General features: G+C 46.7%; 1 protein-coding gene across 3 annotated transcripts in view; it reads right to left on the bottom strand.

The window, feature by feature from the left end:
* Positions 1–27,749, bottom strand: part of csmd2 (CUB and Sushi multiple domains 2) — a 261,987-nt gene that overhangs the window by 204,133 nt on the left and 30,105 nt on the right. For all 3 annotated transcript variants that reach the window (XM_023832148.2, XM_023832149.2, XM_072705512.1), the window contains one exon: positions 6,235–6,347. In XM_023832148.2, the coding sequence (XP_023687916.2) occupies positions 6,235–6,347 (113 nt within the window). The remainder of the gene's footprint in view (positions 1–6,234; positions 6,348–27,749) is intronic.

Raw genomic sequence — 27,749 nt, 5'->3', positions numbered from 1 at the left:
CTGTATCCATTACATCCCTGATAAAACTGTCCAGCAGACTCATAAATGCAGCTCAGCCATAACTCTGCATCATAATAAATGCCCAAAATACTACCCTCATCCAAATGCTATAAACAATATGGCAGAAGACCACTGTGCAAACTGGAAAATTCAATCCACAGAAAATACGCATCTGGTACAGTCACGCTCCGTGGCAGCAATGCACTCGCACGTGGGCTTCACGTTCGCCCATCCACGCCAAACGCCTTTCACGCGGGAACCGCCCGAGATGTGTTTACGATCGCCTCTTCTTCAGCTCAGTGATTCAGAGACATCTGCCTTCCACCAATCAATGCCTTCAACATCTTTATTACGTTTCCCGTTTTCCACTTTATGGTTTGCAGACAAGGCTTCAGTGGCTCAGCACTGCCTTGCTGTCTGCTGTAAATATGTCTCTCCCATGAGCGTTTGGCTCTTGGGGGCCAAACACCTGAATTGTTAAAGAACAGGAGAAATGGTCTGCTTAGTGAAAGGAGGTCTGTAGAGCAGATAAGACAGTCTGGTTTAAGCCATGATTTAGGTGATTTCATTTGATAAGAATATATTTTTTAAATAATATAACAATGCAATTATTCAAGGATAACACAATTTGTTTGGGGCCATCTCAAGTTTAAATCATGCAGAACATGCTATTAAAATATTAATGGAAAAACATACATAAAGCAGGATCTCGAGCTGACGTGACATTAATGAACTTCACGGGATGCAGAGGGATGTAAGAAGAGCAGAGACAGGAGGCGTCGTGAGTCAGTCGGAGTGGAACCAGAGCTGGTGCGACAGCCAGGGTGTCACTTGGCGAGTTGCAGACCGGCTCCATCCTCAGGAAGAACCTGCCCAGCGCCTGCCTATAAGTGCTTTAATGAGGGCCTTTAAAGCCTGCGGAAGGGGCATCCTCCTGTCCTGCCTGGGGACAGAGTGGGCGTCTTGGGCAGAAGGCTCCGAGACCCGGTTTGATCTGGGTCTTCAAATCCAGCCCAATCCCCGAACCGGCTCTCATTATCTCTCTCCGCGCCTCTCTGCGGCTTTGTCGCTCCCTTTGAAGAGTTACCCAGTACCCCTCTCGTTTGGGGTGGGGGCTAAAAGTCGGAGGTGGATTGCAGCAACCCCTCCTCCCTCTTTCTGCATAAAAGTGAAGGATTGTAAGGATGGAGCAGAGAAAAAGTCGACGAGGGATTATATACGCGTTCAAGCTTCGGTCAGATTACTGTCCACAACAGCCTGGGGACTGCAGTCTTGGGTAGCACTTCCTTTCATGTCTGATTTGACCGTGTTTTTTTGCGGTTTAAAGGGATTAAGCGCATTTTGGGGTTTCAGTTCCAGCTTTGCGCCGTGCACCGTTGCCGTCTCGCCATGGTGAGTAGTACGTGCGTTAGGTCCGGCAGCTCCTCTCTGTTCCGTGACGCGGGAATGCCCTCCATGCTGCATCATGCATGCCGCTGAGGCCAGAAGGGAGAGAACGGAGACGGCGTTCTGTGCTGGTCATCCGTCCCGTGCTGAGATTCTACCAAGATGGTCAGTGCACCAATGTAGCAGTGGTGTCACAAGGTGTGTATGTGTGTGTGTGTGTCTTCATGTTCTGCGTCCCCCTTGTGTGAAGTGAGATGGCTATGGGGTGTGTATGTGGGGGGTGAGGGGGCACCACAGGGGTGGACTGTGTTCCACAGTGCCAGTCCCATCTAAAAAGGCATGGACTGGTCCCTGAGGACGAGGTACCCACATCTCTGCTTAACCCCCTTCAAGGAAAGTGTCAGTGACCCAGGCTAGATTAATCACGCCAAAGCAGGAGATTTTATAAGGGCGGAACATTAGGTGTGTATTTGTGCAGCAGGGAGCCACCCGAAGGACAACCATAGCACAAGGACACAAACCCAGCAAAGGTGACCAGTGCAGTTAGATGGGCAAGAAATGGGTTTGGCTCCATGCCGGGAGCGAGTCATTGACTGAGTTTTCCCTCTCGCATTGGCATCTCTATGTCCAGTGAGCACCAGAACTCCCATTAAACCCGACTGGCCAGCTTAACCAATGCCATGGCACACCTTTGGGGGAATACAGATCATGTTCCCGCTCTTGCTTCGTGTAGGACGGTGCCTCCAGGTGGACAACAGCAGCAATAATTTGCCTCCATTATCCACGTTCTCAAACGGCATCTTCCTGTTTTTCTCTCTTGGCGGTCAAACAGCGCACGGCGAGGTCCCCTTGAAGAGGGCGTGATCACGCACAGACATGCAGGCACGCACATGCCGTTTTCACACTGATTACACCTCTCTCGTCATCTCTGCTAAGCTGATTGCACAGGGGGAACCAAAGAATCATTCAAAAAAAAAGTAATTGACTGAAATGAATGAGTCAGATCCAGAGTCAATATCAGACGATCATAAGACGGATTTGAAATTACCCAAATAGGAAAGGATGATTGTATTTACAGAATCAAATTGGCTTAATTCTATTTGTGCCACATTAAAACCGCAAATGAAATTACTTATTTGAATCTGATTAGGGAAGTTTGACCCACAGAGATTCTGCTCTGCTATTGTAGGGTTAAAGCATAAGGCGCAATCAAGCAGTGAAAACCAAAGCAGGGCACAGGTGCACTAATAAACTGAGCCCTGCAAACAGTCAGAGGAATTACTGCATCAGAAGAGCACCTCTATTACTCAGCCGACATCCATCTTCTATAAGCGCTTATCCAGTACTGGGTGGATATGAGCCTGGAACCTACCCCAGAAAGCAAAGGGCACACGGCTGGGGCCACTCTGGATGGACTGCTAGCTCATCCCACTATTCAGCCATGACAGACAGAATAAACACAAGCACACTACAGCTGCATCAATATTGCAGTTGTCATGATTTTTCATCAATACTATGACACTCTGTATCGATTGATTAATTTATCGCAGTACTGTTTAACAAACAAGATCACAGTGTATTCTTACTTTTTCTACTTCATGCTTTTAAAAAAGAACTTCAAATATAGCTACTCAATTGTCCGAAGTTGTCCAAGGTGATAAAGAGCAGCAACAGAGATTTATCACGATTGTGCTGACCAAACGCACAGCACAGATGGTGTTACACTAATCTGCATAACGTGTGGAGAATATATAGGCTGTATCTGTCGGTCCTGATGGATGAATAAGGATGGCCTTCTGTGCCCTGCCAGGGGACAGCGGGCAAATCTAGAACATTCTCCTCACAGGGGAAAGTCCCTTACTGTTGCCGTGAGATAACAGCAAGGGACGGGGGTGCCGCAGAAGAGGGGACAGAGTACCGTTAACGAGATGGCTGTGCTGAGAGTAGCTTGTACCCCTGCGTATAAACGGCCTGGATGCAAGGCAGCACCCGCATTGCCAGCAGTGCAGCAATGTGCAATGGCAGCATGTTTCTAATGCAGCCTGTTCTCCCAAACCCCCACCCCACAGACACGCACACACGCGCAGTGCATGCATACATGTGCACATACACATATGCGTGCCCGCATACACACTCAAACACACGCATGCACACACATACATGCATGCACACACACACACACGTGCACACACACACACGCAGCGACCTTAGTGATGTGACGAAGGTTTCCAATTAAATTTTCACTTAGCTGGTAGAACAAGGGAGCGCTCGATATCTCACCTTTCCCAATTACGCTGTATCAATAACAATTCAAACCCGGCTCCAAATCAAATAGGCAGCTTGACACTGAAGTGCCCCCCCCCCCCCCGCCAGTCTTCTACTATACAGCCGCTGGAATTCGCATAAGTTTCTGTTACATCTAGGCCTGGGTGGGAGAGTCAGACCACCCCCCACCCCCCCAGTTCCCCGTGTCTTCCTGGCACCGGAACCCATGTATGCGGGATGCAGACGGAGCGTCGCATGGACACCAATATAATAAGAACAGCTGATGGCCCCCTCCCCGCTTGGCGATTAATCGGCCAACCCCCCAGGGTGAGAAAAATAAAGGCCTGTTCAGTTCAAATAAACAGGTGAGTAAATGTGCACACAGAAACATTTGCACACACCAACATGATATCTATTTCACAGGCACTTTTATCTAAAGTGATGTAGATTTTGAGAAGGCAGGATCAGACGGGCCCTGGGGCCGCTGGAGGTTAAGGGCCTCGCTCAGGGGCCCGGCGGTGGCACGAACCTGCCAGTAACCTTACGATCACAGGCACACGATCACACACCAACAGCCCAAGCTTTAACAGCACAAGCTCTTTTAACTGGTTAGGGACCTGACACCATACCAAGTTGGTAACCAAGCTAGTTGCTCTTATCTTAAAGGTGGGACTCTTGGCGTGCCATGAGCTTCAATCCCCAGCCGACTGCTTCATTCATTCATAAAGCAAGGACGCGATCGAGGCTGGCCGATCTGATATGCGGGCGTGCCATCACACAGCGAAAGGGAAATGACACGCGAAGCTACGCTCTGGGCTAACGAAGGAGCATAAACGAGATCTCTGCCTTAAGTAAAAGCTGCCTGATTTACACCAGGCACCTCACCTCCGCACAGACGGCACTGTATTTCTTGCCAGCTGCTGTGAAATATGACTGCATGATGCCAGCAAACGGCGGGGAGACAGCGGACCAGGAGCTGGAGGTACTGCTGGGGTGGGGAGTCTGTTGACTCCATTATTTCTGTACTCGGCGCAGTACAAGGTTGGATATGACACACTGGGGGCTTGGGGATGACCTACCCTGACACTGATGCTACAATTGTACTGCCACTCAGGCAAAAAATATATGAAATATAATTCCATTAACTTAAAAAAAATTATAATAAATACTGGGAACTGCTTATACTCAATTTGCCCAGCGGAGTCAGAGCCGCAAACATCCTGGATGCTACATTTTCACCCAGCGGACTTCCACTTCCGATTTAAGTAAGGAGAGATCGCCGGAGCCTGAGCACAGTGACAGAAAAACAAGGATTCCGGCGGGAGCCTCAGACGGCGCTGCTTCAAGCAGGCCAGCGGGGGAGGGTGGGGACATCAAAGGGCCATTCCTCTACCTCCGTTCAGCTTCACTCATGCGGGCACAAAGGCCTTGTGAGGTGTGGGGCGGGGAGGCTGCCAGAGAGCCATGCCGACCTCAGATTCGTCCCACTTCAGGCGCCCTTCTGATCTCCCATTATCTCCACAGGCCCTCCCGATTTCAGCCGGCCTGAAAATTCGTAAAGGGAGGTCGCCGGCCCTCATTTAGGGCTCCTCGGTCCTGCCGACGGAGGAGGGATTAAGTGGCACATTACAGGGAGGGGTGACGATCCGGAAGGCATTTAATTGATTACACCTGCTGCAGCAGAATGGAGGAAGCATCCGTAAGGTCGCCCCCTACTGACAGAGGATCCTTTGCTGTACCGCGGCATCTCCAAGCTGCCCTGCTGGAAGGTGCCCTGCTGCCCCACGGGTGGCTACCTTTCTGCTTACTTTACACTCTTCATCAGGGACCAGGGCAAAGTTATTAGCAGAGACGTTTGCACCCAGACTCATGCTGCTCACATCCTCAGAAGTGTTGAGACAAGCACACCATTAAAATAAGCCATTGTGCTTAATTCACAGGGCCTGTGCTCATTCAAACATAATGGGCCTTATAGTGGGAGTCAGGGTAGACTAGGCATCTGATGAAAGGCGACAGAAGCAGAAAATCCCTATGATTTCCAGATACTCCAGTGGTTCTGTGGAGCAGCTATTGATGGTGAGCAGAAAGTTACACAGAAGGGGCAGGGCCATCTGCCGCCGAAACGCACTCTCAACGCATAAGGAGCCCCACTTAGGTCACTTTCACTTGTCGCAGGTTCTGATAAAAATCCCAGTTAATGATTTGACGTATCATGCAGCACGTTGATCAAAAGCAGGCTGATAAACCCATCGTGGCACCTCAAAGAGCTTCGCGGTTCAGAGGTGTCAAGCTGAACAATACCACCTGCAAAGACGCTATAAAGCCAGTGGGGTCGTCGGCTCTCACTCACACATACAATGACCTTACGATACTTTTAAATAAGCATGCACTCAAACTTCTGTGATTGAGCATAACTCATAATCAAGCATGCATCACTTATTCCTGAAGCCATGAAGTCAAGTCTAAGCATACAATGTCATCTGCCATTCTGGCTGTCTGTCTGCCTTACTAAGACATGCCAGACTCACGCATATGCGTTTTCCATAATGCGATGAACTCTGACCCCTGAGGGGCGGGGCTTACCTTCATAGTAGGCCTTGAATCCCTGCCCACTGACGGCGTAGTCTGAGAGCAGCCACAGAGTAAGCCGAGGCCCAGAGCTGACAATGGGCGGAGGCAGCTGGAAGCCCGTCAGCCTGCAGGGAGAGGAAAACAGAGGTGTGAATGAAGGCCACGCGAGTACTGCCCTATAGGGTGACATCACATCACACTGATCCAGTGGAAGATCATGTACAAAGAGCAGGAACACAAATTACTCACAAAGCAGCACAGCACATTCATTCATTCATCTTTCATATGGCTTATTCTATACGGTCTCAGTAAGAAGAGTAACAAGGCACGGAATAACCCAGGAGCGGGCTCCAGCCCGTGGCAGGGCACACACAAAATTCACACACAGTTTACACCTACGGACAATCTGGCAACTACAATTCACCTTAGCATGTTTTTCGACTGTGGGGGGGAAACCAGGGCACCCAGAGGAAACGGCGCCACCAAACTGCCCCCCAGCATAATACAATATGAAATGCTAGAGCACCCCAGAAGTGGAAAACAGAACTAAAATTCTAGAATTTGCACCTTATTAAATAATTACAATAAGAAATAAACAAATTCAAATATTGAGATTTGCTAATTACCTTGTCCAATAATCAATGCAAAGGCTAAAATCAACTAAAAAATCATAATAATAATAATAATAATAATAATAATAGATTTAATTTATAACGCACTTTACATTTAAAATAAATCTCAAAGTGCCAAAAAAAATCATCACTCTTATATATGGCCCCTTCGAATCCTTTTGCAATTAAAATGTACATAGTAATATTTGGAAATATCTTCTTTCAGAAGTAACAGACAAACACATCAGCTACCCATGGCTCCCCCAGAGCTCACGGAAAGGCTGGCATGGAAACCCCTCCCTCAGAGTGACCCCCGCCCTCAAGGCAGTCAGCCCTGAATTTATCCCCATGACGATGACAGACACTCAGAAGAATCAAAATCTTATGTCTCCGTGGGTGTCCTGCATTCCACTATTGGTATGGAGTTGATGGGGTGAGATGCTGAGTGGATTGGGGGGGGGGGGGAGAAGAGCACAAAACTAGCATAGAAAATCTACTGATTAAAGCACTATGTACACAAAGTCCCCCCCCCCCACATACACACCACATGAGCTTTGATTTACTAGACCCCAGGGAAGCTTCATAATAAAATGTGATTGAATGGAACATTAGAGTATGTGTAATGTCTCTCGTCAGGTTCACCATCATTCCTGAAGACGGCACTGTGGGAGACTCGCACCTCAAATGTTAATGCATTACATACATTTCAGTGTTTCCCCCAGGTTTACAGCTTTTTTAGACGGACACCGACAGGATTCATGGTGTTCATGTGTTTCTTTTAATGACAGCTGTGGCAATTTGACCCACAATGCACTGCGGTTATAGCGAGTGTGACGTCAACTGACAAAGTCCGATTGCGAATGTTTGTCTTGACCGGCAAATACATTAACTGTTAGACTTTAAAAGTGATAGCTGATAGCTTAAAATAGTGGTAGTTTAAAGCAGAAAATCCCATTGTGACACGTATTTATTATCCTGCAATTCAGGTGGTTGATGCAACATATTTTCCGACGCGCGCTCTCTGTCCCCTGGTGGGAGTGTGCTCACCTGTGTGTGCGTGCATGTGTCTGTGCGCGCGCATCGGGGCGGAACTCCGCCATGCGCCATACAGAGAGCAGAGGAGAATTGTAAATGCGCGACCGTGTAGAGACAAAAAAGTCAAGCTGTTGTGTAAACAAGATATTTAACATAGATAACTAACATAGATAACAAGATAAATAACATATTTAGTTTGTTTAATAAAAGGACAATGTATAGACCTGTTCAATAAAAAAGGTAACCTTAAATTACTTCTGTTGTGATCTGGCGCTATATAGAAAAAAAAATTAACTTGACCTTCAAGAGGGGGCGGGAGGTGCCGTTGGGGGGAGCGGGGTGCCCCCCTAAAATAATGGTAGGGGAAACACTGCATTTAAAAACATAACCAGTTTCCAACCTTTGTTTCGGAGGCACAGCCTCACTATGAATGTTGGGTGTCCAATTCAAAGAAATAAATCCTAAGTGCAGGGACAGCTTTAGATATTCAGAACTCCTCCAAACAAAACTGCAAAATGGGTTTTTCAGTATGCTAATCATTCCCCAATGCCTGTTTCAGAGCAAAACAGCACTGAAGAAAAAGTCGTTGATGTAGAAGAGAAAAAAATGTTGCCGGTCTATAAATGTGGCCCGGCCAACTTCCACGCAACGTCCCAGACGTTTTGGAAGCAAATCAGAAGCATTTCTCGATCCGCTGGTCGTGTTTTCCCTGGTTATCTGCAGGTTCTGCTGAAGCAGCCGGATTCCCACAAGGACAAGCCAGAGCAGATGTGGCATGATTTCATGTGAATGAGCAAAAGGGAAGTTGTCAGGGAAACTGAAATCACAACTACCAGTGTACACAAGTGAATATGTACGTCTCTGCGCGCTTGATATTCATTGGCCAACAGGTTCTCCCTGTCAGTGTAACCTTTTAGATTGCACGACCACCCCACCCCAATCCTACCCAGGACCTCATCTGCCTGCCTCTCAATTTACATCAGTGAGCTTTTGATTTGTCTGCCCATCAAGCCGCACTGGTACATTGGACAGATTCTGCCTGCAACTTGTTTTTTCCAAGGTCTGAGTGCCCAACCCATGCTTATCTAACCCCACTAACCCCATAGACGTGTAGAGCTGACATCCATCCACACAATAAACATTTTATCGGGATTATCTCATCATCTGACCAAGACTCACATATAACCATCTTGGCAGTGTAGCCAAGTGTGTGTGTGAGAGTAACATACTAGCACAGTACTGCAATAAATGCGTCTAAATTGCCCATAGTGTTTGCCTTATGAGGGACCGGCGTGCCCCATGCTAGTTTCCAGACAGGATGCCAGTCCATCACAAATCACTCAAACAATATGGGCAATTTAGTGGTGCCAACTCACTTACCCGTGTGTCTTACACTGAAGGAGGAAACCTACACACATACAAGAAGACCATGCAGACGACACACACACAGGATTTAAAACCCCAGCCCTGGAAGTGCGAGGTAACAGTGTAACACACCTAACCACCCTGCCATGCTGGTGAATGTGCTGTACATTCCCATCAATAGTTGTCAGACGGGAAAAAAAAGCTTATTTTTTAAACTCTGACAGTCAGCCTTCCACGATTACACAAAACACCACGTGTGCTGTGTGCTGTACCTGATTTTACACCCCATGCTCAGTTCTGCCAGGTGATCCTGGCAGCTATTTCCGCCCGCTGCCCTGTTATTCTCAGTCTGAAGCGGTTTGAGGTTTCATCTGCTCACACACTACACACCCCACAGCTGTCCTGCTAGTTATTAGCTGGGGCAGGAGAACCCTACATCTGCAGCTGATGATCCTGATGGGAGGGGGTCCGGTGCCTGGACCTAATCCCATGTTTCAAAGACAAAACCCATCATACAAAGGTGAAACCACAGGCTGTCTTCCCACTTCCGAGCTCCCACAAGCTCCCGAGTTCCAGTGTGTTCATCCATATACTACAGATTTTTAAGGGTACCAACCAATAAATGTTACAAATAAAGGCATTTCCACCCAAAAAGCAACATGACACAGCAGAGCAGAGCAGAAGAAGGAAGTAACTGTGAGCTTTGACTATTTTTTTCCTTTCAAAGCTACTTTTCATGTTGCTGATAAATCCACTTCTCAAAGAGAGCTGCAAGATGGACACTCACTAATGAAGCAAAAGTATACCAAGCACAAGAAGAACTGAAGACGTTTCACCATTCAGCAAGGCGTCACAGCGGGGCAAGAGAGTATGGCAACCAGAACCAGCAGAGCAAAGGGAACCGCGTATTTTATCTCAGAGATATCCAGCAAAAGTCCTCCATCGGCTGCTAATTGCAGACACAGGCTTGACATTATTCACCTAGAGTCTCGTACAGCGTGTGCCTTGCTCTGGAGGCATCCCGTGTGATAATATGTCAGAAACAGTCAAACTGTGCACTCTGCTATTAAATTCCCCCTAAAACCCAACTTCCTCTTCTAATGTTTCTACTCTTCTCATTTTTATTATTACACCAAAATTTTCCTACAGCTTTTAAGACTTGCCAAACTGCTAATAGCTGACAGGAAATTGGTTTCCAAGGCTGCTTCTGTTTTTGATTCTCTGGGAAAGATTGGGGGATCACAGAAGGGAATATTCAGATGATCAAGCCATTCTTCATTTCATTGGGTAAACCTCTTTTTTGCTTCTGTGCGATGCCTCTGTTGTTGCACTCTTAGTAATGCCAGTGACAGTATTCAAATCCATGGTCCTGAATGCTCTACACAGGTGCCCAACCCCCTCAGCATGAGCTTGTGGTGTGGGGTGGTGGTGGGCAATAAAAAAAAAACATGAGCTTGTGATTAGTTATTGACTTTGCTGTTGTGTTGTGCTAATCATGTCCTAACCCCCCCCCCCCCCAAAAAAAAAATACCCCTAATGATACCCAGTATACTCTTTGTGTATCCCAGGTGTCGCCCAGATCCCCCAGCACATGCGGGCAGAATGTTAAAAATGCCTGCATTCCAAAGCACACCAATTGCTAATTACTATCATTTCTATGTGTTTTTTGTATGTTTATTTCAGTATTTCTATGCTATGTCATTTTTGGCAGAGCTATAGAGTAGAGGATCTCCCCACTGTAAATGCAATGAAAGAGACCAGGAAAAAACATTAAGAAACAAACAGCTTTATATTCCTTGTTGCCATACTCCCATTTAAATCATCCATCTGAAGAAAACTGTCACAGGGGGAAAAAAAAACATTTCAAAAAGGCTTCAGTCACATGCTGTGTAACAAAGTGGTTAGCCTAAATTAACACTGTTAGGCATGGAAACACCAGGGGGTTCTCAGATTACCAGGTATTAGAAGAACAAAATGAGGTTTAACCAGGGCCATAATAGCCTTAAGAATGGGTGGATGAAACCGCAACATGCAGAAGGCAATACAGAAGAGTACTGTGTGTTTGCTTGGGCAGTATGTCATTTTTCATACCGTCATACAGTCCACACATTATACCACAGTATGCGGTATTCTGACAGTACTTTCAAAAGCAACCCTAATCCTGTATTTTGAAATCTTGGTGATAAAATAAATCAAATGCAGGGGTGGGTGCGGGGGTGGGTACGGGGGGGCACAAACAATAAGTAATAAAATTTGCAGAGTAACAAATAATGAAGTAAACCCAAAATCCTGTGCTATAGTGTATTACTATAATATCAGTCAAGCCTACCTGTACTGTATGTCAGTTTGTTACTTCCTATATTGGTGGCACTATTCTGGGTAAACTGCAATGGCATCACATACTGTAACAATCATACTGAACCCACAATGGGCTACATCATCAACTGACCCAAGACCCAAGTTTCAGTACATTGCTCTATGGCAGCAGGATTCACAATAAGGGTTTGCTGTCCTGCAACAATATGTACAACAAATCCATGCTCAGAAGTAGAATGACCTTCAGTGTGCAAAAAACCCGCAGTCGACTTGACTTTGGAGAACAGGAAAGACGCAGTAGAGGCAGCGACGGCGCGAAGGGAGGAGCTGCAGAGACAGAGCCGCGCCAGGGCAGCGCCTCGTCCCGCGCGATAAGCGGCGTGGGAGCTGGCAGTGCGACAGGCTACCGCGGCTCATCCTCATGGGGCCTCACCGCTTTCTAACACAACACGCTCGGGGAAAAACCTGGAAACAAACGGGCACCACTCAGCCCTGCCATACATTCAGCGGCTCCTGCAGCTTTGGGATGCCACGTAATTAGCATGGGACTTATTTAGGAATCATGACCAAATGGAGAAAACTGTTCAAATAGAAAGCCCTTAATCTTTTTGCAGGAGTCTAATTCAACAGCAATAATATACCACACGAATAATTAAGCAATGATATCCACTTATTTTTTTTTTTTAATGCATTAAATCATCCTCTTCCAGGGGCCAATTTTAATGGGGGGCTTGGCCTGCCAAAACTGGTGCATTGTGGGTAAAGATGGCCAAGTGACTCAAATGTCATGCCCCTTACATCTGCCCTTGCTTAAAACCATACAGAGAATTTACACAAACTAATCACAGCGGATCTCCTCAATCCAAAGAGATTAACTCAAAGCAGGAGGAGCAGAATGCAAATATTGTAATTATCAACCTTTAACAGCCAAAGGAAGAATCTCAGCTAGGTTCATTAATACTTTAGCGTCCCATGATTAGTATTGAAAAAAAATGAAGAATAGCCACGCACAGTTAAATAATTTAGAGCCAGGAAGTCGTGATAGAATGCATAACTCATCAGAGTGATTTTCTGAGCCGCATAAAGTCGGGTGTTGGGGGGCTGGAATGATTGGCTGTCATTTGCCTGGCGCGCTGGCAAAACTCATCACTTTGAAATAAATGGTCCTAAATGGCCTGGAATTTTCTTTGGCCAGCTAGAGGCTGCTAGCACTTGTGCCTTCACACCATTAAGCTACAGACTCCCTGCTATCCACAAATTGGCCAGAAATAACTGTGCAGTGTATTTATGACCCAACAAAAGGTACAGGACTAGAATACAATACAGGATTGGGCATTCTGCGGGTCCCCAACCAACTAGTTCAATTACGAAAGGTCATTTTACCGAAAACCCTCTAAATAGCCATTATACGCTGGTGAAGGTGCCAAGCTGATAACAAGAATTAGTGTTTGCTTTTTTAAGTTTCCTGTTGTCTGCCTCTTATTATCAGCATGAGATGCTGCTAGAAAATAGCCGGAAAACAAAGAGGGTGTATGTGTGTGTGTGTGGGGGGGGGGGGTGGGTTTAACATGTCCATCTTGCCTTGCCATTACAGCGCTAACCAGAGGAACAGCCCACCTGTAAATACAACCAAAAGCCAGCCCACGCCCCCCACCCCCAGCAAGTCCCTGGGATGTGCTTATGCTTGGGGCGGCCAGCATACAGTGGCCAACTTTAGCTGTCCCCTCCCCGTCCAGATGGTGTGGCCGCCATTTACGCGTCGTTGTTACATAACTCTGGTAAAAGGAGATGACCTTGCGCTGTCTTTCCAGTATTTGACCAGCGCAGAAAGAGAAAGACACAAAATGGTGGCTTGGTGAAAACCATGATGCAGTTCTTACAATAATGTAAAAATGACCCCAACTCTTCACAGGGCACTGCCTTAGTATTTAACACCTTACGTGCCACAGCTTGCTGGCTATTGGCTCATAGTGCCTCCTGCTCAAACATATAAGTGTCAATTCTTTCCCAAACGTCAAATGAGTCTGTCACAAGGGATCTGTGACGACTAAAGCATATATGAAATTCATAAAAATAATCACCTCTATGAGACTGGAACGCTGCCCCCAACCGGACGAGAATTGCGTTGTACAACATTTGCTCTTAGCCTGATGGAGTTGCAGGCTGAGAAGGGAAACGCTTTTCCTGTGGTCATGATGGGAAGAGGCAGGACGGCAGGCGGGCGGTACTCTGCCAAGCTGGAGAGCACCAATTCCTCTGCTCACATGAGCCGGCGATAGGTAATTTGCCTGGGTACCCCCGTAAGGTGGTGGTTGGCAAAAAACACCCCTCCCCCCCACCCAACAAGCTCCTCACATCCTTCCCAGGCCCCCAAGAAGCTTCCAGTGCTTTTGGAGATTAATTATTTAAATGTTGACTTTATTCCACTGGCGGAAGCTGTGCTCGGTCTAAGACCCTTCCGGAAGTCTTTCAGAGTTACTCAGCCTCTGAAGGCAAAGGGCCCCAATTTCATCAGCCGTACTCATTTATCCATCCGGTGTTGGGCACCCACACTGGCTCTCTATTAAACTCCGAAAGGGGGCCGGAGACAGATTTGATTGGATGCAGAGGGCGAAGGGGACACGCTGACCAGCTGAGTGCAAAAGCCCTGCGGTTTGTTTGTTACTTTTTTCCTCCCATTCTTTCCTCCTCCATTTCCTCTCCAGTTGGACCCCCATTCCATTACTGTCTCAATGTGACTGCCGGCAGGCAGCTATGGTGCCCATGTGAAGAACTAAGGCTCATGGGCAGCCTGACATTTCAGCCAAATGCCCCCCCCCCCCAGCCAATAAGCTCCAGGAACAGAAAGGGGGGGGCAAATGGAGCGTGCCGAGGCTGTGTGTCTTTGGACCTCCCCCACAGAACAAGAAAGAGAGGGAGCTCAATGGTGAGGTCAGCAGTAAGTACTTAATGCCTGTCCAATGAGCTGTGCGCCACTATGCTATGAGCTTTGTGCTTGTCCAATCAGCTGTGTTGCACATTGTTATGAGCTATATGCTAGTCCAGTCAGCTGTGCGATAGTCCATTATGGACTTTAGGTTTGTCCAATCAGCTGTTTACATTGTGGTATAAGCTTGGAAAAAACGCAGCAAACACAGCAAAAGCATAGCACCACTTAGCTAGCATATGTACTGTTAAAGAAATAAAAAGCAATTATCTGTATGGTTTTAAAGATAAGATAGGACAAACTTTATTGATCCCAGGGTCCTTTCTGTTCTATAGAAGCACTTAGGAAGCCAGTATAATACATGTGAAAATGTTACCAAAAAGTACGGAAGCCAAAGGAAATAATGTGATCTAATGAGAAAGGACCAACATAACGTGATTATGACCTTATGGGCCTTATGACACAGACACACAATTTGAACTGTGAACCAGTAATGCAATACCGAAAGGTCCAGTTAGAAACAATGAGGAAAAAGGGTCTTTTTCTGCTGTGGGGCATCAGGCTGTTACCCTCTAAGCTCATCAGTCAGCCAGCGACCAGTCCACAGCACAGTGTCTTGCAGCCAGATATGACAAGTGGTTTAATTAAAGAAGTTAATGGTGGCTCTGCATTCCCAGCCCCTAATGAGGCGAAGGAGAAAACGCATCGCTCTTCCTCTTCAAGCACGCCTCCGTTTCGTCCTCCCGGTCCAGCTCTGTGATAATTTTATTGGCATAGGCTAAATTTCCACTGACGTCGCACAAATTTTGCTGAAGTATTGACAGGGAGATGAGGCTAATATTTTTCTGCGGACACATCAGTCATTATTTAATAATCAATGCTGTGGCAGCAAAATCTTGTCGCCACCAAACGGGAAAAGTTACACTGAGTTACACAAATGTCATTTATTACAATTAGAGTTGCCATTAATTCCTCCATTTCCTGTAGTGCAAAGGTCTTCGCAGAGTTTCTGTTTCCTGTTTTCCCAGAAACCGGATTCTCTCCACATTCCCTCCTGTCGGTCCACCCATTGTTTCTTACCAGCCATTCCTGGAATCCCTGCCCAGCAGCTAATTAAGCCTTTTTAACAGCGTTATAAATCCCATCTTCCCGTGATCCAAGCAAAAGCTTAACAATTTGTCTTTCTTTTAATCCTTTTTCTGAAGATATGACGTTGACAATGGATTTCTGCGACAGTACGGCCATACGTTGGGGTCATCGTCTGCAGTGCGCTTCACTGGAACTCTTAACCTACTACTCAGGTCAACTGTTCATCAGCTGGGTATGTGGTTCAATATAATCTCTGCTGTTGCATCTCAAAAATCTGCTGAGTAAATTACATAACTTCTTAGAAACCACAGATACACTCCAAGGTTAAGAATATTACCTTTTCTAGATCACAGCCAATCAGCTCACTCGAGGGGTGGGGCTTTAAGTGCACTTTCAGGACCATGGACAGAGACTAAACCAGAACACCACCACTGCCACGCAAAGGTCTGAGGGACTGAACTCAAGGCGTAATGTGATGCCATTCAGCTGAGGGAAAATTTTCCTGGTCACACTTACAGCATGAGTCACTGGAGTAACCCATTTATTCTTATTTTAATCGCTTAATAGATTCTTCCTCAAAATTGGCTTATGTGTTACAAATGAAGACTTGATACAGTTGATATGTTAACAAAGTGATTCTGGCAATGTATTTTGCTGGAGTCTACAGTAGCAGGGCTCCAACTGGGACTAAAACTGGCAACCGTTATTAACGAGTACATTGCTCATTTTCAAGGAGAAGAACTGTAACTCACTGCATGACATTAATGAAAAGGTATCTGTAAAGGTCAGCGGGAGTGTGCACTGTGCTACTCTTATTACGAAACACCCAGAGAGGCGGTAAACACCGGCGGCCGGATGCCAGCGCACACCGTCTCCCACTCACGCGCACTACATCATCTCCCCATTGGAGATGCCCTATCTGCGGCGCTGTAAACACACCCGCAGATCCGGGCGTTTCTTTCATAAAGCTTCTAATTACAAGGAGCCCAAATCAATTAGACATATTTTCATTTTCTAAGCAGATAGAAGAGATCTCGATCTAGAAAGTGTGGGAGTGGGAAATGCGTTTTGCTGCAGGGAGTCCCCTGGGGCGAGAGGAAGGTAAGGGTATGGAAATTCAGGCCAGGGAGGCGGACTTGCAAAGGATTCGCATTAGTTGACAAGACATGTAAAACTATTCCGTGTGTATGGGTATTCCCAACATGGGGCTGTTTCATGAGACTATCATTGCCCTTGCTTTTTAAAATGCACAAACAAACACCCACACACACACAGGTTTGTAATTATATCATTGCGGGGACTTTCATTTCGCTGGGCAAAATTCTAATCCCAACATGACGACCTTGACCCTTACCCAGCCCTAACCTTTGCCATAAGTAACCAAACAAAATACGAGATTTTTGGCATTTTTATTTTTTGATTGCATTCACAGATCTTTGTGGGGACCTGAGAAATGGTCCCCACAACATCAAAAAACAGGTTTTCATTACATTGTGTACATTTGGCCCCTCCTCCCACAGTCCAAAGACATGCAGATTATGTCAACTGGCTACTCTAAATTGCCCATAGGTGTGAATGCGAGTGTGAGTGGCTGTTTGTCTGTGGTGGACTGGCGGCCTGCCCAGGGTGTACCCTGCCTCTCGCCCGATGATGCTGGGATTGGCTCCAGCTTCCCCGCGACCCAGATGGATGAAGCGGTATAGATAATGGATGGATGGATGGATGGACATTTGGTCCCCACAATGTAATATAAACCTAATCCACAAAAAGACAAACACACACTGTTCTTGCTTGCTACCCCCTGTTGTAATCTGCAGGGGAGACATAGTTACACAAAGCTGGCTGAAGTTCTCCCAGATCACGGGAAGTCTGTCCGCTATGTCCAGAGGCTTTGACATCTGGTCATCTGCCCCATGGACGGTTACTCAGCCTGCAAATTGACATAAGCTGGGCACGCCCTGCATGTGTCTATGCGTGTCCCTGTGTACAGGTATGTGGTGTGTATGTTTGCTTCTTAGCTTTTTTTTCCATTTCCCTTTATGCTTTAGTGACAGCCAACAGCATGGCAGTCATGACACCAGCCGTATGATATGGAAAAGAAGCTTCCTGTACTCCCCCAATAAAGATAGAACAATGCAGAATGTTGCATGCAGTTTGCAAAACTAGACTTTATTTATTATTATGATTTAGATAAGGATCCTTTTAGATTGAAGAAATTCAGGCAATTCAAAATTCATTTCTCAGAACTCATATATAAGACATATACAGTGGTACCTCAGAACTCGAAATGAATCCGTTCAGAACTGCAGACCGAATCCTAAAAAGTTCAAGTTCTGATCGAATTTCCCCCATTAGAAATAATGGAAAACCAATTAATTGGTTCCCAGCCCCAAAAAATTACACTGAAATATGTTTTTTTAGCATTTAAACGCAAAATGAACTGGACAAAACAAGAGAAGCATATACTGTACTAAACACATCTAAGCACATTTATCAAAACAGTAATTTTTTAAGTAAGAAAGTAAATGTATCCAAACAATGTGCCCTGCACCGATCATCCTCTCCTTCCGTGTGACACGCCCCCTCATTAACCCCGTGTGGAATCCCCGTGTGATCAGCTGTTTCTGGTTGTTGTCATTAGTCCTCTGTATTTAGTCTGCGTTTCAGTTTGTTTCCCCAGTCCGGTCATTGTATTGTCCGTCTGCCTTTTTCCTGCCTTACCTGTAATTAAACCCCGTATTCCCCGAAAACCTGACGTCTGCGCCTTTGTCTCCGTTCCATCCCCGCTCAGCACAACATTATTATTATAATTAAATGTATAAATGGTGTATTAGTAATATTAAAATAATTAATAAGAAATCTTTATTTTATTATATAATAATAATTACTGTTACTGTCTATCATTGTCTAAATGTATTTTTACTGTCTAAATATATGTACTCAGCTAGTGTAAACATGCATGACGCTATCACAGCAAATGCGAGGCTGAGACGGAAGCGTTACCCTTCGTTTCTGCTGAGAGACGTGCCGCGTGAGTTATTTCCCTGCGCGTACAAGTTATCTTAGGTCGGCATTCACGGTTTGACTTCTGAAATTCATATCGAGTTCTAGGGAATTTTTTTTTCGAATTGGTTGGTTCGACTTTTAAGAAATTCGAGTTCTAATGAGTTTGAGAACTGAGGTACCACTGTATTTCACATAAGCACCTGCTGGGAAACATTAACCCTTAAGGACCCACAGTGACACTGGTGTCACCGCCCCTTTACAACTTACAACCCCCGTAATTTTCATGAAAGTAGAAATAGGTCTGGGTTCTTAAGGGTTAATATCTTTATGGAAGTAAGGTGGGCGTATTTAACCCTTAAGAACCCAGACCTATTTCTACTTTCATGAAAATTACGGGGGTTGTAAGTTGTAAAGGGGCGGTGACACCAGTGTCACTGTGGGTCCTTAAGGGTTAAACTGTAGGAACTGGCAAAATCAAAAAAGTCACACCTGTAGGCAAAGTATGGGCATGCATGCCTGCGTTTGCCTGCATGCTTGACTATTGCAGCCCCCACCTGACACCACTAAACTCAGCATGCTGGCTGATGGGGTTTCAGGTTCCTCTCTGCCCTCTGTACCACCTTCACACCTTCTCCCTACAACTTTTCAGTGAAGACAGTGCACTCAAGGTCTCCACCCCAGCATTACTTCCCATTGCCTGTTATTGCCAGTCAGGTAAGGAGAGAGCTGGGGAAATTCTGCAGAGGAATAGGCTGCTGGGCCGGTTGGAATCAGCCCCGGGGTTCTGAAGACGTGTGCCAGCCACTCTCTGGGGTCCGTCAGTACTTATTCTCCTTCTCCCAAAGCCTCCCAAAGCCTCTGCTCTGGAAGACATTCTATGCGGTCCTGGTGCCAAAAACTCCAGCTCCTGCAAGGACTTCAGACCAGTTGCTCTCACTACACATGAAGAAGACCTTCTGCTGTTTGTAGATGGAGACAAAGCTGTGAACTACATGCTCCACAGAGCTAACCCCCACCATATATAGCTGACACTGTAGTCACAGCTTTTCATTTTTCTTAAACTTCTCTGGTGCCTTCAACACCATCCAGCATCTATGACTAAGGAACCATCTGTATTTCAACACCAGCCAGATAAAGGAGTTGGTGGTGGATTCCTGGCATGCCAAGAAGCCACTGAGACTAGTCACCATCCAAGAGAGGAAGTGGAGGTGATACAGTGTTACAAGAACCTGGGGATTCACTGCAACATCAGCTCTACTTTCTGAGGAGAGTCAGGTCTTCAGATGTTTGCAGCAAACTGCTGGAGATGTTTTACCAGTCTACAGTACCCAGCGTACGTCTCTTTGGTCTGATGGGAAAGCAATAACACTGATACCAAGTGCATGAACAAACTCATCAGGATAGCCAGCTCCATCACAGGACTGACACTAGACCCCCTGGAGGCTGTTATAGAGAGGAGGATGGCAGTAAAAGTGGAGAATTCTGCTGTTCTGGTGTTTTCTGCGACAGTCAGACTGGTTAATAGCGTGCAAACTTTCAAACTATAGATGCTGTCAAGATAATAATTAGAATAAAGGAAAACTCCATATTATATAAACTTTTGGAAGTTCATCTCCAAACTCAGACAGATGAACCTCAGACAGATGAACCGCCTTCCCTGGGGACCGACAGCCTCTGACAACTGCTTTGAATTAAAAGGGTGAGTCAAGATGATATCTTATGCGCCTGTGTTTTGTAGCTCTTTTGGCACGTACAGCGGAGACTGTCCTTCCAAAGTTCCTGATTGTATCATATCCCAGAAGTGTTTGGTAATAGTGGAGTTGGAGGACAGGATTTGTGCATAGCAGGAGCGCATTATTAACTTAGTGGAGATTAAACAGACTGAGGGATTTTTAGATACGGCTCAATAGGAGCACTCAGCCAGTTTTGATCTGGTAGTTGTCCCTCCTGCCGTAACTGTTTCCAGTCCTGCACCAGCAGTCAGCACACGCGAGCCCTGAGTCACGGTCAGACGTGGTCCTAGGAGCTCTAAGCCGAGAGCCCCTGCACGCCAGTCAGCTGTTGCGCTTAGCAACAGGTTCCCTGCTCTCAGCACTTTGTCTGCCAAAGCAGAATAGGTGCTTGTGATTGAAGACTCTAGTACAGACAGTTTGTTAGATTTTTCAACAATCATAAAGCAGTGGTTTCTGTAAAATGCCTCCCCGGGGCCAGAGTTTCTGGCACCAAAGCAAAATTGGACTTACTCTCCAACAGCGAAGTCTCCATCTTGGTTGTTTATGCTGGAACTAATGATAACTATAGCAGACTACTCTCCCTAAACCTCTGGTTAGAGACTTTGGTGTGCATTTCAAAACATTGCCTATTAATAACCTTTTTTGGGAATGACCTGGCTTTTATAAACAGGATGGTCTCCATCCTAATTGGAGGGGATTATTTATGTTATCCCAAAACATGGCAAATATTGTACCTTCCTGACTCAGAGCACCACGCAGGCCTCAGCCACGCGACCTTAAATCGAAGGCTGATTATTATCTTACCTTTAGCTCATGTCTGGCTATGGCCCAGGTGCTCCATAACGCGGCATCCCCTAAATCTAACAACTATTTAGAAATAGAGTTCAGTGAGCCTAGAAAGACTATAGGAACTACTATTAGACCAAGACTTAGACCTAAACGTTCCACTGGGGGCTCCTGTGCAGATAATTTAATATCACTCCCAATTAAAATATTAAATGAGCCACATCATAAACCCATCATAAAATGCTCATTACTGAACGTTCACTCTTCAGAAAACAAATCACTTCTTGTCAACGACATGGTGCTTGACACTGGTGTATACCTGTGTTTAACAAAAACCTGGCTCAGACCCACAGACACTATTCCTCCTGTCGAAGCCTCACCTGATGGGTTTAGTTAGTTAGTCATACAGCAACTACATGGCTCTGGGCGTGGAGGTGGCCTGGCAGCTATTTTTAACTCAAAGTTAAAAATGGAACCCAAAATTATAAACATTTTTATAACATTTGAAGGATCGTTACTTCAAATGATGTCTGACCCACCCATCTATATTCTTACAGTATACAGACCATCGGGACCGTACACTTTGTTTCTGACTGAATTTAGGGAACTTTCTCCAACATTCTTGGAGATGGCAATGTTCATGTGGACATAGAGACTGATGCTTTCAGCAAAAGGTTCCTGTCCCTCCTGGACTCTGTTTAATGTTATCAGCATGTAATGGAACAAACATAACCATACACTAGATTGGATTATCACTGATAGAGTTTATGTTCACCATATATCTGTGTGTCCACTGAATAAGTCCTTCTCTGAGCATTTTCTAATCAGCTTTGTGATTCAGTCACCCTCTTTGGAGGAAAAGATTATTACGACACGTCACCTAAATCATAGAAATTCCCTATGATTTATCAATGCAATACAGTAAGTGAAGTTCATGTCTAGTACAGATGTCAATTTAGTCACACATGATGTTGACAGTGGTTAGTCAGGTTTTGGATGAAATGGTGCCTTTGAAAAATAAAGTTGTCAAAACTAAGACATTCCCCATGGTTTAATGGTCATACACACTCTTACAGGAGAGCAGTGACTCTGTGAAAGGTGATATACAAAAAAATTTAATTGAATTGAACTTAATTGAATTGAATTGAATTGAAATTCTGCTCATTCCCTTCTTAGGGCACTCTCCCTCTCTTATATTTAGCTAGCAGATCATTCAACCATGGTCTGCTAAACACTGGTTCTTTTCTGCCTGCTGCCATCACACACCAAAATGTCTCTTCCCCCCCAAATGCGGCCGTCCTCACCCGGAACCATGCAGTACACATTTTTGAACATATCCTAGGAAGTGAGTGTCATTCATGATAAAGATCACTTTAGCCAAAGGCAGAAGATCACATTATTAACAGCCTAGTAGCAAAGTCGGGGAGCACAATCACATACATCTGGGAGCACATACACATATTTGATCAAGGAAAACCTGATCCGAATGGTCGCGGAACTGGACAGCAGTGACCCGTGTGCGTGACCGCTCTCCCGGCAGCCTTCACAGGCTCAATTTCTGGATTGTTTACGCCGTCATTACTGTAAGTAGTATAATCTAATCACTGTGTCATATTTTGCCTTACCAGCAAAAACAGCAGCAACATAACAAACTGCATCAATACCCATTAATACAACACAGCTGGACTCCCGAGCTGTCTGCTGGCGTTTTTATTATAACCCGAGTTATTTACATTGCCTTTATCCGCCTCGACACTCGATAATCCCCCTAAAACTTATAACCTTCTCCGGTTCGACCTGTTTAAATCACGATTGCTGCCACACCTCCAGAAATGGAAGGATTGCACCCCACCACTCCAGGGGATGGTGGCCAGCGGAATGCCCCTCCCCCTGCCTTACAAGAGCTGGGCGCAGACCATCACATGACTCGGGCTGATAAATCACACAGAGACAGACAGGGGCCTGGTTCCGAGGTGGACACAAATGATGTACTGCTGACCCGTGCACAACCCCTCCGCCTATGGATTTCCTTTTCCCTCCTTCCATATTCCATAAATGCCCCTCCACCTCCCAATTATCCTAAGTAACACAGAAGCAAGAGATTCATGAGTCTGGCAAAGAGCAGAAAGGCTTTCTCAAGGTTGGCTTTGAGGTGGAAAGTGTAAAGAGAGGCCTGCCTGCCAGCACCAGCTCGCACTCTGCTATAGAACGCAGCCTAACCCCCCCCCCCTCCCCCCCCAGTTGTGGCCATTTCTGCGGGGCTCCTCTGCTTCCCTGCTTCCCTCTACGATCCTTTGGTTTGGGAGCATGCCCTGGCCCGCTGAGAGCTGCAAGCATCCAAGAGCATGCAAACGGTGAGGGTGCGGGAGCTGCAGGGGGAGAGCTGCATTCCTGAACATCTGCCCTCATGAATATCAATGGCCTCTCATTACGCAACAAGACAGGGGAGCAAAGGCCGTAGCGATCCGAGGAGAAGCAGGAAGTGAAGCGACACACAGAGCTGAGCACAAACATGCACACACCCACACACTCATACATTCACACACACACAGTCATACATTCACACACACACAGTCATACACAGACACACACATGCACACACAATCATACACACAGACACACTCACATGGGCGCACACACAAACATACACACACATATACACTCACACACAGACACATCCTCCCAGCTTCGCAGAAATGTCTTTAATGGTGTGGCCCTTTTAGTTACCTCACTTCCCTTCAGCACTGTCCAGGGCATAACAGGGTTAAGCAAAGGTGGGCATGCCAATGTCGAGAGCTCTGAGTCACTGCCTGGTGAGGGAAGGCATCGGCCCCTCAGGCACGAGGTCGCCACTCCGGCAGCAAAGTCACAACCTCCTCTAACAGGCGCCAATCGCTCCCACTGCATTATCACAGCGGCCCCGCACGCATCGAGGCGCACCGGCCTCCGGGCAAAACTTCGCTCCAAAAAAACCCCCCACCTCCTCTCTCCATGAGCGCCATCATCTCTGTGCACAGGTTCAACTGAGCTAAGCAACAGCTGTGGGTTCTGTCTGCTCCTTTGCATGGTTCACACCGACAACAACAACAAAAAAAAGCCCTCATTCCTATTCTAGGAGAAACACAGGAATGACAGTCACAACAGCAGAGAAGGGAAAAAAATAAATGGGGGGGGGGGGGGTGAGAGGAAGACTGAAACTGAATGCTGCGAGACGCTAAACGTGAATAAGGAGGTGTGGGGGGAGCGCAGGGGCTGTACGAGTTGTTACTATTCACAGCTCAGATGAGACAGAGGCGGCAGGTTATTTCAATGCTGCCATAATTAAACTGTAGCGCTTTCTGTTTTTTTTTGTTTTTTTCCCAATGGCATCAGAGATGGGGGCTGAGGACGGGGCTGAGAACGGGGCTGAGGACGGGGCTGAGGACGGGGCTCAGAAAGGCAGCTCCGGTGACGGGGGCCTGTCGACACGCACCCACACCATCGGGCAAGGTATGGCGCCGAGCAAGCCACAGTCGGACCGGCGTGGGCCTCGCCGTGAAGCGTGTTTATTTATAAGTGTGACGCCGATCTGTTACTACTGGTGGGGGGGGCAGGAGGCTAGGGAAGCGGCGGAACGGACCCGTTATTCACCGTGCCAGCCCACACCTATTGGCACTTTTGCTTCAGTTTTTCAAGATTGTTTGAAAACAGGGAAATGAGCACCAATCCTGGGGTCAGTCACAAGGACGTCGAAATGACATCATTATAAGCCCCCAGAAGCTGCCGACATCTCTAATTAAGTGATAATGCTATCTTTGAGGAGAAAGAGGTAGGCTAGTGACTTAGAAACAAGACATTTCGGCTGTACCGCTGAGCTCGGTGGCTAACCTGAAATGCTGAAATTCTGCTTTAATATGAAACTAAAAATGTATGCTAAACAATACGTGTTTGCTAGGCAACATAATAGCTGTACACTCATGTTTATGCATATGTACAGCCCAGGAGCCTGCAGAGCTGCAGCCCAAATGCAGAGCTTTAGGATGACGGCAGCTGATTTAAGGGAACCTGGTCAGCTCCGTGCCGGAGGAGGGGCCCCGGCAAGCAGCCCAAAAACAGGCACATTCAACCCTGGCCCAGCTGAGAGCCCATATATCTCTGTGGGTTCCTGCTGCGGGTTAAACAAATAAATAAGAGCAATTAAACAGAGAGCCAGGTACCACAGTTCATCTTCCAGCCATCCAGAGACACAGATGACTGCGCCGGGAGGGATGGACCACTGGGCAGGCAGGAGCGGAGCCACTAACGACTCGCCATGCTATTCTGCTGGCTCTCCCCCCTACCCAAGGTAACACCACGCGTGTGGAGGGATTCGGAGCGTCCTCATCATCATTCCGGTTTTCACGGGCACACCATGATTTCGGCATGCGCTGTCGGCCAGCCCTGGAATAGAGGCATCCGCTGGCTATTAGATCCATAATGTCACAGCATGCCAATATCCGTGCACACGGGAGGCCTTCCCATACTGCCACCGACCGCGCAGCCGTCACCTCGGCAAAGACAGCCGTTGCCTCCTACCTCTCTCTCCCACATCTTTCTGACCCCTCAGAAGCACGTTCGGGCCCAAAGCACAGTCTCCCCCCATCAGAGATCTGCAGTTGGGGGTATTTTTTTCCGCCCTCTCTTTTCCAAGCTGTCGGGCTTGAACAGCAGGGCACAGGCCCACCAAGGCGAACGGAACAGTGTGTGGAATGAGCAGAACAGCCCAGATTAATGATCCCGCCCCATCACAGACCACACTCGGCCGAGTCGGAGACAGCCGATCAGCCCACCAAGGCACTCACAGCCTCTGGGGCTTCAGCCAAGGGATCTTATTCCAAAAGCTTAAGAAAAAAATGTCCTTTCCTTACCAAATTAGGCACTGTAGCTGGTTTAATTTATGAGCCGGTCCGTAACGGCCATGCTGATCAATGCATGGCAATATGGTGTTACATCCCAGCACCAAAGAGCTTAACAAGTTACAGCATCTCCTCCTAAAGAGAAAACTGGGGCAATTGAGGGGCCGCCAAGGGACAATAAAACACACAGGGTGTTTTGGCAAGCCCCACCTCACAGACACATGGTGAAAGTGAAGCTGCGTTTAGGCTTGCACCACCGTTCCAAGCCATCCATCTCGTCTGTATCAACAAAGCCGTCTGCTCTGGAGCAATGCGGGGAAACAGATCGATGAAACACAGCCCCAGTTTCACACATCCTGTTCCCCCAGATCAAATAAGCAAGCATAAGCAATGATAAGGGAAAACCGGAAAACAGGAACACGTAGCAAGCAGCAGTTCGGCGAGTTACAACCTTAGCATGTGATTTATGCTTTAAATTAGACCTTGCTGCTGTACCACACCACCTCTCTGAGAGTGTGGAGTTTGCATGTTCTCCCCCTATTTTCTCTCACCCGTTTCCTTTGGGTATTCTGGTTTTCTCCACGCAGTCAGGCTAATTGCATCCCTAACCTGCCAGGGGAGTATGACTGTGTGTGTGAGCATGTGCGCGTTAATGTATCTGCAATGGACCAGCATCCCAGCCACTATATATGCTAGCTGTGTGCCACAAGCTGCCTAGGACAGGTTCCACCCCCCATCCTGTAAACCTGGGAAGATGGTCGAGAGATAGATGCTATACCACAGAATAACATATTTATCCTAAACTACTTCAGCAAACACATTATCACCACAAACCTGACAAAATAGGCCAGCTTATTATTCCTGTTAGTAATATATATCCATAATGTTGTCACTGGACTCCTTCATGCCACATGAACTTGCAAAAGCTATGGAATAGAACTGATCTAAAAATAGTCCAAATATGGAATAAACAGATGCGGATATGTTAATGTTTCTTCATCTCGTTGGGCGGGGTGGGCCCCTACTAGTTCCTTTATTTGTCCTGCATTTTATCTCCAGCTTTTCATCTCCAGTGCTTCACTATGCAGACTATAAAGTCTCCCTGCCCTTATCAACTGCCGCAGTCCTTGATGTCTTTCGTTTCACTGTCTCTCTAATTGTACTTGGTTCTGGCTTATCTAAGTATTATCTGCTTATCTATTGGCCTTATCCAAAACTATCGGCTTTTGATCAAACACACAGGCAGATATGCACTAATGAAAATTTAGAGAGGGAACAGCAGTAACCGGGCAAACATGGACACAGCATTTTCAGCTCCACAAACACATAGCCACAGGGTGGGAATGGAGCCTGTAACCCTGGAGGTGCGAGGCCACAGTGCCACCCACACAGCCACTGTGTCACCCTCAGCTGGTAATTACTGTATGTATGTGCAGACCGGAGGTAGAGGAACACGGACAGGCATCACGTTTTACCTCTGAGTTTTTCCACTATTCCGCAACCCATAAAAACACCAGCGGCTTTTAGTGCCATCCTGGAGGGACCTCGGTGCTTCTCTGAGGATGAAGGAGCAGATGAGGCCCCTCCCTGCGCGCACGTTTGGGCCACAGACGCTCACGCGCATCTGGGCGCTGCACTCAGCGGTAGCTGGACCATATGCTGCGTGGCAGTCAGATGTACAAAAGGATGGGATAACTATGCACTGTCCGGCACTGATAGTGCGCTCGCTCATGCACGCATATGCATACAAACATACACTCACTCACACACACACACACACACACAC

Source organism: Paramormyrops kingsleyae, chromosome 23 (genome assembly GCF_048594095.1).
Source record: "Paramormyrops kingsleyae isolate MSU_618 chromosome 23, PKINGS_0.4, whole genome shotgun sequence".
Lineage (NCBI taxonomy): Eukaryota > Metazoa > Chordata > Actinopteri > Osteoglossiformes > Mormyridae > Paramormyrops > Paramormyrops kingsleyae.
Note: the sequence above shows the minus strand (reverse complement) of the source record. Positions and strands in the feature narration are given on the sequence as shown.